This window comes from Enhydra lutris, unplaced genomic scaffold (genome assembly GCF_002288905.1).
Source record: "Enhydra lutris kenyoni isolate GAN:26980312 unplaced genomic scaffold, ASM228890v2 scaffoldscaffold1, whole genome shotgun sequence".
Taxonomy (NCBI): Eukaryota; Metazoa; Chordata; class Mammalia; order Carnivora; family Mustelidae; genus Enhydra; species Enhydra lutris.
In genome coordinates this window covers 188469-204098 of record NW_019154085.1, presented here as the reverse complement: position 1 = coordinate 204098, position 15630 = coordinate 188469, and the positions used below count along the sequence as shown (strand labels likewise).

The following is a 15630-nucleotide window of genomic DNA, read 5'->3' as shown; positions in this document are numbered from 1 at the left end:
TGAACTTACTGAATTCTTTATTGGTTCTAGTAGTTTTTGGTGTTTTCTATATATTATATCTTGTCATCTGCAAATAGCGGAAGTTTTACTTCTTCCTTACCTATTTGGATGGCTTTTATTTGTTTTTCTTCTCTGACTGCTATAGCTATTACTTTGTTGAATAAAAGTGGTGAGAGTGAACATCTTTTTTTATTATTATTCATTTGAGAGAGAGAAAGAGAGCATGAGAGGGGGAGAAGCAAATGGAGAGGGAGAAGCAGACATCCCTGCTGAACAGGGAGCCCAAGATGACTCGGTCCCAGGACCCAGAGATCATGATCTGAGCTGAAGACGGATGCTTAACCATCTGAACAACTCAGGCATCCCAAGAGTGAACATCCTTGTCTTGTCCTGGGGAAAATCTCACAGCTTTTCACTATTCAGTTTGATGTTAGGTGTGAGTTTTTCATATATGACCTTTATTATGTTGAGATATGTTTCTTCTAAACCGACTTTGAGAGTTTTTATTATAAATGAATGTTGTACTTTGTCAAATGCTTTTTCTGTATATTGAAATGATCATATGATTTTAATCCTTCATTTTGTTGATGTGATGTATGAGTTGATTGGTTTGCATATATAAAACAATTTTTGCATCCCAAGAATAAATCCCACCTGAGCATGGTGAATAATCTTTGTAATGTATTGTTGCATGTCGTTTGCTAATATTTTGTTGAGGATTTTTGCATCTATGTTTATCAGGGATATTGGCCTGTAGTGTTTTTTTTATAGTGATACTGTCTGGTTTTGGTATTATGGTAATCCTGGACTTGCAGAATGAATTTGGGGGAGCTTTCCTTCCTCTTCTATTTTTTGGAATAGTTTGAGGAGAGTAGATATTACCTCTTCATTAAATGTTTGGTTAAACTCACCTGTGCCATCACACTGTCCTAGACTTTGGTTTTTGGAGAGTTTTTGTTTGTTTGTTTGTTTTGTTTTGTTTATTACTATTCAATTTCATTGCTAGAGATTGGTTTGTTCAAATTTTCTATTTCTTCCTAATTTAGTTATGGGATGTTACATTTCTACTAATTTATCCACTTCTTAGGTTGTCTAATTTGTTGGCATACAACTATTCATAATAATCTCTTCTAATTTTTTGTATTTCTGTGGTATTGGTTTTTATTTCTCCTCTGTCATTTCTGATTTAGAGTCCTCTTTCTTTTAATGAGTCTGGCTAGGTTTATTAATTTTGTTGATCTTTTCAAAGAACCCACTGCTGGTTCATTGATCTGTTCTGCTGTTTCCTTAACTTCTATTTTGCTTATGTTCTGATATTTATTATTTACTTCCTTCTACAAGTTTGCGTTCTGGTCTTCTTTCTCTAGCTTATTTAAATGTAATGTTAAGTTGTTTATTTGAGATGTTTCTTATTTCTTGAGGTAGGTCTATATTGCTATAACCTTCCCTCTTGGAACAGCTTTTGCTGCATCTCAAAGATTTTCCACCATTCTGTTTTCCTTTTTTCTCCATGTATTTTTTTTTAATTTCCTCTTTGATTTCTTGGTAAGCCATTCCTTATTTAATAGCATGTTATTCAACCTCCATGTATTTGTGCTTTTTTCCAGATTTTTTTCCTGTGGTTGATTTCTAGTTCCATAGTGTTCTTGTCAGAAAAGATGCATGATAGAATTCAATCTTTTTTAATTTACTAAGGCCTATTTTGTGGTCCTAATATGTGATCTGTTCCGGAGAATGTTCCATATGCACTTGGAAAGAATGTGTATTCTGCTGTTTTAGGATGAAATGTTCTGATTATATCTTTTAGATCCATCTGGCCCAATGTGTTATTCAAAGCTACTGCTTCCTTTTTGATTTTCTGTTTGGATGATCTATCCTTTGATGTAAGTAAGGTGTTAAAGTCCCCTATAATACTGTGTTACTACCAATTATTTACTTTATGTTTGTCATTAGCTACTCTATCTATTTGGTTGCTCCCAAATGTTGGGTGCAAAAATATTTGTAATTGTCATATATTCTTGTTGGATTATTCCCATTATGATTATATAGTATCCTTTGTCTGTTATCACAGTCTTTGTTTTAAAGTCGATTTTGTATGATGTAAGTGTTGCTACTCTGGCTTTATTTTCACTTACATTTGCATGATAGATGTTTTTCCATCCCTTCACTTTCAGTCTGCATGTGTCTTCAGGTCTGAAATGAATCTCTTGTACACAGCATATAGTTCTTGCTTTATTATCCATTCTATCACCCCATGTCTTTCGATTGGAGCATTGTGTCCAAAGTAATTATTGAAGGTATGTATTGCCATTTTTCAACTTGTTTTATGTTTGTTTTTGTAGTTCTTCTCTGTTCCTTTGTAATCTTGCTCTCCTCTCACGGTTTGCTGGCTTTCTTTAGTCACATACTTGAATTCAATTCTCTTTGTTATTTGTGTAGCTATAACTAATTTTTGATTTGCGGTTACCATTATTAGGTTTATATATAATATTTTATGCATATAGTAGTCTATATTAAATTGGAATCACTTAAGTTTCAACCCATTCTCAATGCACTAAATTTTTCTTCTCTCCCTTCTACATTTTAGGGATATGGTGTCATAATTTACATCCCTTTTTGTGAATTTCTTGACTGATATTTACAGATATACTTAATTTTACTGCTTTTGTGCTTCCTACTTTTCTTACTCCTGCTTATGGCCTTTTCTTTCTACTCAAGGAGTCCCCTTTAACATTGCATATAGATCTAGTTTAGTGGTGATGAATTCTTTTACCTTTTGTTTATCTGGGAAACTTTTTATCTCTCCTCCTATTCTGAATGATACCTTGCTGGAGAGAGTATTCTTGGCTGCAGGTTTTTTTCTTTTACACTTTGAACATATTATGCCACTCACTTCTGGCCTGCAAAGTTTCTGTTGAAAAATCAGCTCATAACCTTATGGGGATTCCCTTATATTAACTTATTAACTTCTTTCTTTTCTCCTGCTGCTTTTAAAATTATCTCTATATCACTACTTTTTGCTATTTTAATTACTATGTGTCTTGATGTGGACCTCCTTCAGTTGATTTTGTTGGGGATTCTCTGTGCCTCCTGGATCTGGTTTTCTGTTTCCTTCACCAGATTCAGGAAGTTTTCAGCTCTTATTTCTTCAAATAAATTTTCTGCCCTCTTTTCTCTCTCTTCTTTCTCCTGTTAGGGTTGATTGCTTTCTATTACTTTGTCCTCTGGGTCACTGACCTATTCTTCTGCTTCCTCCACTCTATTTATTCTCTCTCATGTGTTTTTAATTTCAGTTATTGAATTCTTCATCTCTATTTATGCTTTCTATCTCTTTGTTGACAGTTCTCACTCAAGTTGTTCACTCTTTTCTCAAGTCCAGTGGTATCTTTATTACTTTAAATTATCAGGCATATTGCTTATCTCCATTTCATTTAGTTCTCTTGCTATGATTTTCTGTTCTTTCACTTGGGGCATATTCCTTTATCTTCTCATTTTGTCTAACTCTATGTGTCTGTTTCTAAGTGTTATGAAAGTCAGCTGTGTCTCCTATGTTAAAAGTAGTGGCCTTATGAAAAAGAAGTTATGTGGTTCCCTGTAGTGCAATGTCCCCTGGTCACCAAAATGTGGCACTTCAGGGGTATCTTCTATGTGATTATGTGTGCCCAAGTTGTGGCTGAGTTGAATTTGTTTTCAGTCCAGTCACCTGCAATGGTTTGTCTGTTATGGGCAGGGTTTGTCCCTGTGTTATTAGTGGGCTAGTATGGGGCTCTCTTGGGCTTGAGTTGAGTGAGACCAAACTTTTGCCATAATTGCATAACAATAAACTGCAAAGTATTTTCCATGTGTTACCGCCTGAGAGGCTTTTGTTGTTGGGCACAGGTTTGCCCCAGCCCACTGCTGAGGCCTAGTGAAATTGGTGTGTATGGTTATCTTCCCCTCTCACTGGGGCAGGAATCACTTTGGAGTTGTGCCATCCCCTCTCAGGGCTGCTTGTACCCTGCCAGGCTTGTGGCACCTCTTTGGACAAACTCTTGCCAAGGGCAAAGAGCTTGTTGGAGGAGGTGCATCCCCAGAGAACACAGGGGCAGAGTGCTGCTGTTAGCAGTGTAGATGGAGAGTGTTAATACTGTACGGGTTCCAACACACATCTTTGTGTTTAGCTGGGAGGTAGGGGAGGGAAATGCTGCCCACCAGCTATTTGGTTCTTAGAGTAGTGTCCCAGAGATCCCTGCCTCTCCAGCACATACTCTGAGATTAGTAAATACATCTTCCTGTATATCCCAGTTTTTGAAATTGCCGTTTCTATGCTGATCTTAATGGTACTGTTGGTTTTGCTCTCTCTTTTAGGGTGGGGACTCAGTTTCTTATCCCCTCTGCCTCTCCCAAAACCAAGCCTGCTGATTTTTAGAATTCCAGTTGATGGAACATTCAACTCTTGATGTTGGCTAAGGTCATGACCTCAGGGTCCTGAGATCAAGCCCTGTGTTGGGTTCCATGCTCAGTATGGTCTGCTTGAGATTCTCTCTCTCTTCCTTCCTCTCTCCTTCTGCTCCTCCCCCTACTCACTTTCTCTCTCTTTCTCTCTCTCTGGAAAAGGTAAATAAATATTTAAGAAAAAGACTATTGACAAATTTTGAAGGAAGACCTTCTGTGAGTAAAATGAAATCAAACAGCATCACATGTTACAGAAAAGAAGTGTTATTTGATGAGGTAGACTTCATTGTTATCTTATTTCAAGAAATTGCCACAGCCATCCCAACCTTCAACAACCAGTACCCTGATCAGTCTACAGTCATTAACATTGAGGCAAGATCAACAAAATATTACAACTCACTGAAAACTCAAATAATGTTAGCATTTTTTAACAGTAAACCATCTTTAGTTAAAGTATGTACATTGCTTTTTCAGACATAATGTTATTGCACACTTAATAGACTATAGTATAATGCAAGTATAACTTTTATTCACACTGGGAAACCAAAAATTTCATTTGACTTACTTTCTGGTGATGGTCTGGAACCAAGCCCACAATATCTCCGAGGTATTTCTGTACTTGAACTTTGTTCTGACGGACTTTTAAATAATAGGAATATGCCTAACCTTTAAACAAGTTTTGTTTTTAAATACTTGTTTCATCTATTTTGTCAGTCATTAATAGCATAAAATACCTCTAATTTACATTAATTTTAGTTTTGTTGGTTGGTACTTCTGGTACAAAAATGAAATGGTACTTTCAGAATCAAAACGTAGTCTAAGAATACTAAAGTAGTAAGCATATACCCCAAGGGAAAGTGAGTTTCCTCTTAGATTCTCATGTAGCAATTTATCACAGTAACCTGGAATATATAATGTGGCTTACCATGCACCTTACTCCCTACCAGATGGCATCATGAATTGGGCTGTATTTTTCTAAACACAAGGAGTAAGTGTTGGCCCAAACTGAAATAATTTGAGTATATGGTTCTCATTAAAATTTTGTTCTTATTTCATAGACATTAAAAAATGCAAATCAAAAAATTTTAGGTTAGTGTTTTTATTTGAAATGAATAAATTTTGTTATTTATGAAGTTGATGTTGAAATTGGGGCCATTTTGTTCAGCATTAATATATAAATATAGATTTATTTGACTTTATAATATATGAAATTTCTTATCTTTAGTTCAAGAAAATATTGGATTCATTCACATTATTTATATGGAGTTTATTTACCTGTGTCATTGATGACTTCCTGATCTATAATCACATATAAATATTCATGTCTTTCTGCTAATTCTCATTCAGCCAAGTTTACACACCAAAACAAGTGGTGAAGTCACTGCCTCTCTTACTGATTACAAAGAATAGTAAGCTGCTTGCTCCAGGCTATCAATGTCGACTTTGTCTGAAGGCATTTCATCTGGGTCAACATACAAGATTGCTACCATGTACTCATAAGGTAGACGTTGCATCATTTTGGTTTGACTTTCCTCATAAGGCCAGTGTTTACATATGAATTGACAATTTAAGTCTCTCACTTTTTAGTTGTATTATGTGCAGAGATGTTTATATTGAACAGTATGTGTAAAAGAGCTGCAGTGGAGACTATAAAGGCGGCTCTGTCCCTTGTGGATGGATTTCTACTGATTAGGACTCATTTCTGCTATATGGTATTTAGATAAGATAAAATAACTCTTTAAGTTAGATTATTTTGTCTACCTTATCTACTTTCATTACCCATATAAAGAAAAATCTTATAGAATAATGTGTTTTTGTGATTCTTTGGATGAAACAGAAATGTTTAAGTTGACATAGTTAATTATTTCAAATGAATACACTGAAATTAAAGTCTAACGTTGTTCTATCATATATATAGTTGGTAACCAGTTTTTTCTGAAATAGTTACTTTAAATAAATATTTATACCTTTAGAGTCACCTTTACTTAAAATGTCTGATAGTTTGTTTTCTTCCCAAGAATGTGATTTGTTATTTTATATTTTATACCTTACCATCATTAGATCCGTTTCCAACTCTAGTTGTTTATGACTTATTTATTATTTATTAGCTTAATTATTTAATAGATTTTGTAAATTTCATTCATAAAGCAACAGCTTTATGGCCTAATAAATTAATGGCCTAATAAATAGTGGGATTTAACGATATTACAGAAATGTTATCCATAGAAGCCTTTCCATTTTAGTGTTGAAAATGGAGATCAGTCCCATAACCCATTCCATTTTTTTCTTTAAAATAGTTCCATAAAACTTGATAAATTATAATTATCTTCCATTCTTGCTAAATAGTTTTTAATAGTAACACAATAATGAAACAAGGAAAAACTTAGGTAGTATACATTATAAACAAGATAATTATATCTCTAATTTTATCTCTCACCTTTTTTTTAAGTTTCATAGGAAATGTATTGACAGTTGGTTATTCTACAAGTGCAATTCATGCCCTCTTGATGGACAAGTTATATATAACCCTTTAATCTGGAAAGATAAAGCAGTAAATGGACACACACATCAGTCCATTTCAAATACAAACATCACTCATCTGTCAAAACAGGAAGAACCGGAACTTTTTATTCCTGGTACTGGATTAGTCCTTAAACAAAATAGACTTGGAATTTTACCTAGCATAACTCAACATAATTCTGAAAAGTTGAATACACCTGAAAGTCCAGCAGATACCTATCAGGATATAGCAATAGATGATCTATTCTCTATCAAGTTAGATGATTCAAACTCAAGAAAATTAATCTATGAATATAAAATTAGCCAACATTTCCCCAGGTATCTTCAAGATTTACCAACTGGACCCTTTGGAAAAATGTCATCTCAAACATTTCTTCCTTCTATTGCTCACAAAAATATTATATGTCCCACTGGAATGGAAACCCCACATACCAATGAAAAATACCACACTTGTCAAAGCCAGAAGATGGCAAAAGACTGTAAACATATTAACCACAATCCAAAGAAGACTTCTGGTGCTAGAATAAGAGAAGACAAGAAGAGATCAGATACTTTACTTCCAGAAGATTTAAATCTTATTGCCAATTGGGGTACAACTAAAATTAGTTTGTCTAAAAGATATAATAATTGTATGGGGAAAATTAGACAAAAATGTAGTAATCCATCAAGAAGGCCTGAATCTCATCCTTTAAATATAAAAAGTCCGAGCTATCTTTCATATTAGAAGGAGTTCAGTTATGAAGATGTATTTTTATTAACATCAGAAAATATTTGGATATTGAACATAAAAATGTTTTATTTGTACAACATAAACACTATACTCTTGACGGATGCATATAGAATTGACATCATTTTGCCTGCTTGTCTATGAATGACTAACTACTCTTAAAAGAAATGACCCCATTCTTTATAAGACTTAAAACATTTGATAAATATGGTCAGAATGTTATTATGAATAACTTTTAGAAATTTTATTTCATACTGATTAAAATAATTATTTTTACTTAAATTAAGGAAATAGATTTTCCTTGCTTTAAGCCACTGTTTTTAAACATTCCATTTGATAACATGTAACATGGAAGGATTCTTTCCAGGACCTTGAATATTTTTTGCATTAATATTTACCACAAACCTATGGGAAAATCCAGATGGTGGTTATCTTGTTCACTTTATTTCTTTAAAGTTATTTCTTATACCTGAAATGAAAAGTAAATATACTTACAATGCTATAAGTTATGCCACATTTAGAATGATTTCACTGATGTCAAGAAACTTAAGTACTATCAAATTCTACTATTTCTACTATTTTTGAAGACTGTATAAAATTACTTAATCCTCCCATTAAAGTATAAGATATTTCAGGGAAAGAACTTTGTTGTCTTATTCACTGCTGTACACTTAACATATAGTGCTTGACAAACATGGGTGTTCTGTAATATTTGTTGAACTACTGAATTATGAAGACATGTGGCCACATAGGAGGCAAACAAAACAAACAAACAAATGTGGTATCAGAAAACCAAAGAAAGAAAATGTAGTCAATTTTTAGCAATTGATCAGGTAAGATCAAAACTGAAGAATGCAATTTTGCTTTAGCAATAAGGAAAATATTAGTGGCCTTAGCTAGGAGAGTTTAGTGGAGTGGTGGGAGCCAAGTCTAGGTTGGATTGGGTTGAAGAGAAAATGGCAGGTGAGAACATGGAAACAGAAATATATACAACTCAGGACAAGAGATTATGAATGAAAAAAGAGACAAAAGTAACTGGAAGATGTAAGTTTAGGGTTTTGTTTTTAAGCTGAGACTTGAACATATTTAAATGCCATTAAAAATATAGCTGGTGTATGTGATAACTGATATTAGACAGCTACAGCTGGTATGTGTGATAACTTAATAACAGAAGGATCTAGAGCGTAAGTGTCAGGATAGCCTATCGTAGGATGCAGGAACTTATCCACTGTAACAGAAGGGGGTTTATGTATTACAGATTTAGATGCAAGCGGTGGTTAAATTGTAGACTCAATCAGCAGAGAGTAGGTAAAGAAGAAAGATGTTTGAGGTCATTGGAAAAGGATTAAAGAAACTATTTTCTTGAGGGAAATGGAAAGTGAACTGGAGAAGCATAATAGCATTTCAGGCAACTTTAAGTTCCTTTTAAGTTTGCTAGCTATGAACCTCTATAATGGCACCAATCTGACTCATTTGGGTGATGTTTAGCTGCACAACATGATCAATGTGTCACTGTAGAAAAGGTTGAGCTCTGAATTCATGATGGATACAATTTTGATCCTAGTTATAATGGAAGGAAAAGGAGCAAGCAAGTTTGGGGCCACAACAAGGGAGAGATCGAAGAAGAAAGAGACTCAAAATCTGAACAAATTAGAAGAGATTATAGGAAAAGGCTGACTCTAAGGCAAGATAAATGATAAATGGATTGAAAGACTAAGATTGGTCAAACAGGAGTACTAGGCAGGCATGCTGCAAAAAAATAGGAAGTTTGGGTCAGAGAAAGTAATGACTGAAGAAGAAATTTCAAAGGGCAAGTTTCAGTGAGGTTCCAGGTACAGCTAAAGGTTGGTGGATGTGGCAAAGAGAAGCCTTCAAGAATGAAAATGTGACGGAAAATGAGAACCAATGGCAATAACTGGGTCAGCCTCATAGACATTACTAACCTTCTTCATAAGAGGAGTTAAGGAAGAAAGTCTGTAAATATATTGCCAGAAATCCTTAGCTGAAGGTGTCTGGAAGATCTACAGAGGAGGGGTAGAAAAGGAGAGGAATCAAGAATGGTAAATCCCAAAGGGAACTGACATTTTTATAAGAAAGTCTGGAGCTATGATCTGCAAATGACAAGGAGTACAGAGAAATGATCCTGATGCAAGGACAGTATGAGAAAATAAATATGCTTTTAAGATAGGGCTGCAGGGAAGGAAGTCCCTAGAAGGAATACAGGTTAAGGCAAGAGGGGAGGAAGGGTGGGAGGGACAGAAACATTTTATGAAAAGATACCAGGTTTATGGAGCTCATGGTAGTGGAATCAGAAGTCCAGAGAAAAAAATGCAAGGGTTTGGAATGGGAAGGGGAGTGAGCTGTTAGGAAAGAAAGGAAACACAAAGTATAGTGACAAAGGTGAGAATAAAGATGGGACTTCACTTGAGAAGTGACCAATAAATGGAAATTTGAGGCATAGCGAACAGGTTGTTTCAAAGACTGTATTTTAGTTGCTGCTTGGTCGTAGCCCAGGTGGAGAGACTCACAGGATGTGACCTTCAGCACAGGATGCTCCGTACGCGAATTTCTCAGTGGGAAATGTGTTGAGGCCCAATCATGTTGCCGGTGTCATGGCAACAAAGACATATAGTGAGGCAGCAGATGTCTAAATCGACAGAAGGCTGTTGGGCAGTGGGGCTGTGCACTGGTGGGAAAAGTAACCCAGAACCCAGGGCCATGTCAGGGTGGGAGGACATGGTGGGAGACTTGGGTACAAGGAGGCTGGTGGTTTGCTCAAACCCTTTTCTGTGTCTCTTAATCTCCACTAGCCCTGCAATAGAATAATGAAGTGGAGGAGCTGAGTGGATTTTTGGAGATCCTGGGGTTGGTTGGTTGGTTGGTTGGTTGGTTTGTCAGAGAGAGAGAGAGAGAAATCACGTGCGTGGAAACGGGGAGCGGCAGGCAGAGAAAGTAGCAGGCTCCCTGCTGAGCAAGGAGCCCGATGTGGGGCTCCATCCCAGGACCCTGGGATCATGAGCTGAACAGAAGGTAGGCATTTAACTGACTGAGCCACTCAGATGTCCCCGTGGCTTTTTTTTAATTGTGGAAAATAAAGTTTAAGTGTTTTTAATGTCTCACCCAAGGTAAGAAGCCACCCAGTGTGGCTGGTGAGAAGGTGAGAAGAAAACTCACATTTTCTTGCTCCCACTCTGACATTAGAACACAGTGGTGTTGTTTCTCAGCTCCTTTTCTCTGAATCTCTCTCAGCTTTTAATTGAGGGAATATTATATTATTCCATTTTAAACAAATATTTTTCTGATTCTGGCTAGAGAAAGTTTTCTGGAGCTTGTAAAGGCAGAATATCATTCTTAACAGTGAAGTATAGTTATAGAATTAGTATTGTACTGAGCAGATACCTTCATGAATATTATCATGATTAATTACTACATATAGAATGTGTTTCTTGTACATATGGTAATAAATATTTTATTCAAAGGAGCCATTATAATGAAATATTCAGAGGTACACATTTGCAGGAACATTTCCAAAAGCAATTAGGCGATTAAAACTGATGGAGCTGTTTTCTAAGTAATGTCTACTGTGAAATACGTTCTACTTTTAATATATTCTTTGAAGAGGCTGACCAATTTTCTTTAAGTTAAAATGTCATGATGGTCGTATGAGTGAATGATCTCCTTGGAGCAGAGGGAGAATTTTTCAAGTTTGAGTAGGAAACATTGATTTGTGTAAGACAATTTGGCATATCATAGAAGTTTAAATCACTGGAGAGGCTCTAGTGTTTGAAAGTTGGATTCCAGCTTGTGAATAATTTGTACTGTTTTATGGCCATCTGTTCCATACTGAAACACATTTGTCAGATGTATACTTGTTCAAATATTTGAAATCCCATGAGAAAGGACTAGAAGATATAACACTAAATATCAAATTGTGTTTTAGATGCAACTTTAATCTAGTGGTAATATGCGGATATATTATTCTTACAGTACAAAGGAATAAGGTAGAAATATTTTAAGTAGTTGCTTTTATTTAAAAAATGTCAACAATGGACCAGAAGTATGTTTCAGTGATATTTCAATAATAGATGGATAAGACCATTAAGGTATAGTGACAAAAATTTCTTTTTCAAAAAATGCCATCAGGGGCACCTGCCTGCCTCAGTCAGTAGAGTGTACAACTCTTGATCTTGGGGTCGTGAGTTCAAACCCCACACTGGGTGTAGAGATTACTTAAAAAAATGATATAAGCTAAAAATTTAGAAGAAATATGTACAAGCTAGAAATAATAAAATAGATCCCTTTTATACTTTACAAAACCACTAAAATATGCTAAAGTTAATTTTCACAGAAGTTTTACACACCCATGTCACTGATTATTTAAAATAAAAATAGCAATTTCTTCCTTATTAGTTTTTCATTATTGTGAATAATTAATGATTTCAAAATACTAAAATTCTAGTGTTCACTTCAGCAGCAGATATATTAAATGCTAAAATTCTAGATATTCATTACAGAGGAAAAAATAGAATAAGAATCTAATGGTCAAGGTTTTTAATTGCAAAATTTAAAAAATAAGTTATTTTGAAGAAAAATCAAAACTATTAAAATACTTTGATCCTGGTTATTTCAATAAATTTCATAGTACTAATATATATTTTAAATAACATCATAAGGGGCACCTGGGTAGCATAGTTGGTTGAGCACCAACTCCTGGTTTTGGCTCAGGTTGTGATCTCAGGGTCATGGGATCAAGCCACAGGTGGGGCTCTAAGCTCATCATGGAGTCTGCTTGAGACTCCCTCTCCCTCTCCTTCTACCCCTCCCCCTCTGCATGCTAGCTCTCTTTCTCTCTCAAATAAATAAGTCTAAAAATAAAATAATGAAACAGTGTTAAATGTGGCATAGATTTTGAAATTAAAATACAGTACCAGCATTGATTTACATTATTTTGCTTATAGAAATTTTCCTTCAGAGATATAATTTTTAAAAGTCCAGTTCCTAATTTTACTATAGGCTAGGAAATTGTGTAAAAAAATATGATAATAATACTCAAATATAATATTTTTAACCTTCATTGATTATTTGACAATAGGAAGCTTTAAAATATGTTACTTTATATTGTTACCAAGGTAAAATTCACCCAAATTCTTTCTGAATAATTAGTATTTTATATGATGTTTAAGTATTTTAAAATTAAATCTGAAATGTCTATTCAGGTCCTCTGCCCACTTTTTAATCAATTATTTGGTTGTTGGTTGCTTGAGGTTTTCTTGACTCTGCTGCTTCCCGACATTCCTGCCAGCCTTTCTGGTCGGTAAGGGTAGGCTCTTTCCTCAGCAGTATATGGAGTTATTACTAAGCTCCCCTTTGTGTGCTGGGGCAGACCAGGCTACGAGACCAGCAAAACTCTTCAGCAGAGGACCTGAATCAGGGAGAACTGTATTCAACTGTTCTCTGCTCAGACTATGCTACTGACTTGGTTCTACCAATGGGCAAGCTGCTGGTTATAAGTACTCTTCGGGTGCTGTAGTTAAGAGTTCAGTCTACCAAGATCTGAGTGCTGGTTACTGCAAGCCCTTTTCCCTTCTACATTACAAATTAGGAATATTCCTAATTTTCAAGCCCTATAGATTCTTCTACAGTCCTTCTTGGGGAAACCAGAATCAGGCTTCCAAGAAGCAAACAGCAATGTTGAAGGAGCTGGTTGTCCACCCTGGGCTCTCTTTTCTTAGGGAAGACCTCTCAGGGTGTTGCTGCACCAGCGTAGGGAAAAGGCAATGTGGTCAGCATGTGCCACTGCCTTTACCCTTCTAATGCAGGCTGTGTCAGCCATTACGGTGCGGGAAGGTGCTTCATCTTCACCCTTGTGTTCTAGGATTCCCTTGGTGGTGCTTTGTCCATGAAGTTATTGGTGGTTCTTCTTGTGAGGATGGATGAAGTTAGGAGGAGCCTATTTTGCCATCTTTGGTGGTACCACTTTCCTGTTGAAGATTTTTGTATCTATGTCCATTAGGAATACTGGCTTGAATTTTCCTTCTTGTAAGATCTTTGTCTGGTGCTTGTATCTGGGTAATGCGGGCTTGGTAAAATGAGTTTGGGTGTATTTCTTCTTCCATTTTTTGAAAGAGTCTGAGATGATTTTTTTTCTTATTTTTAAAATGTTTGGTAAATTTCACCAGTGAAACTGTCTGGTCCTGGACTTTAATGTTTGTTAAGAGGTTTTCAATTACTGATTCAATCTCCTTACTGGAAATCAGTCTGTTCAAATTTTCTATTTTTTTCATGGTTCAGTCTTATTAGGTTATATGCTTCTAATGTCTGTTTCTTTTCGGTTGCCCAGTTAGTTGGCAGATACTTGTTCATAGTAGTCTCTTATGATCTATTGTATTTCTGTTATCAGTTACACATTCTCCTCTTTCATTACTAATTTTATTCATTTCAGTCCTCTCTTTTTTTGTAAGATTTTTATTTATTTGTTTGAGAGAGAGAGAGAACAAGCATTAGAGAGAGAAGCAGACTCTCTGCTGCGTAGGAAGCGCAACAAGGGTCTCGATCCTAGAACCCGGAGATCATGACCTGAGCCAAAGGCAGACACTTAACTGACTGAACCACCCAGGTGCCCTCAGTCCTTTCATTTTTATCCTGGTAAAAAGTAGCTAAAATTTTTTCTATTTTGTTTATCTTTTGAAAAACCCAGCTCTTAATTCCATTTATTGTTTCTGTTGCTTTCTCAGTCTATTTTATTTATTTCTACTCTGAAATTGTTGTTTCCTTCCTTCTACTAACATTGGGCTTAGTTTGATCTTCTTTTCTAGTTCTTTGAGGTGTGAAGTTGTTTGAGATGTTTGTTGTTTCTTTTTTTTTTTTTTTTTAAGATTTTATTTATTTATTCGACAGACAGAGATCACAAGTAGGCAGAGAGGCAGGCAGAGAGAGAGGAAGGAAAGCAGGCTCCCTGCTGAGCAGAGAGCCCGATGCAGGGCTTGATCCCAGGACCCTGAGATCATGACCTGAGCCGAAGGCAGAGGCTTTAACCCACTGAGCCACCCAGACGCCCCTGTTTATTGTTTCTTAATGTAGGCGTTTATCACTATGAACTTTGCTCTTAGAACTGCTTTTGCTGAATCCCGTAAGTATTGGTATATTGCATTTTCATTTTCATTTCTCTCAAGATGAAGTTTTTTTAAATTTCTCTTTTGATTCTCCTCTGGCCCATTGCTTATCCAGTAGCACATTGTTTAATTTCCACATTTTTGTTAATTTTCATTTTTTTTTTCATGTAAATGATTTCTAGTTTCCTACAACTATTGTCAGAAAAATGGTTGCTGTGATTTCAGTCTTCTTAAATAATAAGATGTTTTTGGCCTAACATGCTCTATCCTGGAGAATGTTGTATGTGTGTTTGAGAGGAATGTATGTCCTGCTCCGGTGGAGTAGAATGTTCTGTAAATGTCTATTAAGTCTATTTGGTCTAAAGTCCATTTAAGTCCAATGTTTTCTTATTGATTTTTTGTTTGTTTGAACAAACTGTCCACTGATGAAGGTGTGAGATCGACATTCCGTGCTATAGTTGTACTGCTCTTTGTTCCCCCACAATGTCCTAATACATTCCTTGTATATTCAGGTTCTTCCTGTGTTGGGTGCTTAGATTTCTTTCTCTTTACATTTTGTCTACTATAGGTTTCTGCTTTGTGATTGTCAGGAGGCTGACATAAAACACTGTGTATTTATAACAGTCTACCTTAAGCTGATAAAAACAACTTTAAAGGCATACTGAAGCTCTACACTTTTACATACTGTCTTTGATGTCACATTTTACATCTTTTTACCTTGTTTCACCATTAACAAATTATTGAGCTATAGTTATTTTTAATGCTTTTACATTTTAACCTTTATACCTGAGTTATAAGTGATTTACCCATCATTATCATATCATAACACTATTCTGA

General features: G+C 35.5%; 1 protein-coding gene across 1 annotated transcript in view; it reads left to right on the top strand.

Annotated features, from left to right (window-relative positions):
• LOC111144632 (zinc finger SWIM-type containing 2) overlaps positions 1–8016 on the top strand; it is a 32528-nt gene extending 24512 nt beyond the window's left edge. Inside the window, exons 8-9 of the mRNA XM_022499031.1 lie at positions 5782–5935; positions 6884–8016. Coding sequence (XP_022354739.1) covers positions 5782–5935; positions 6884–7678 — 949 coding nt within the window. The 3' untranslated portion in view covers positions 7679–8016. The remainder of the gene's footprint in view (positions 1–5781; positions 5936–6883) is intronic.
• The last annotated feature ends 7614 nt before the right edge of the window (positions 8017–15630 follow it).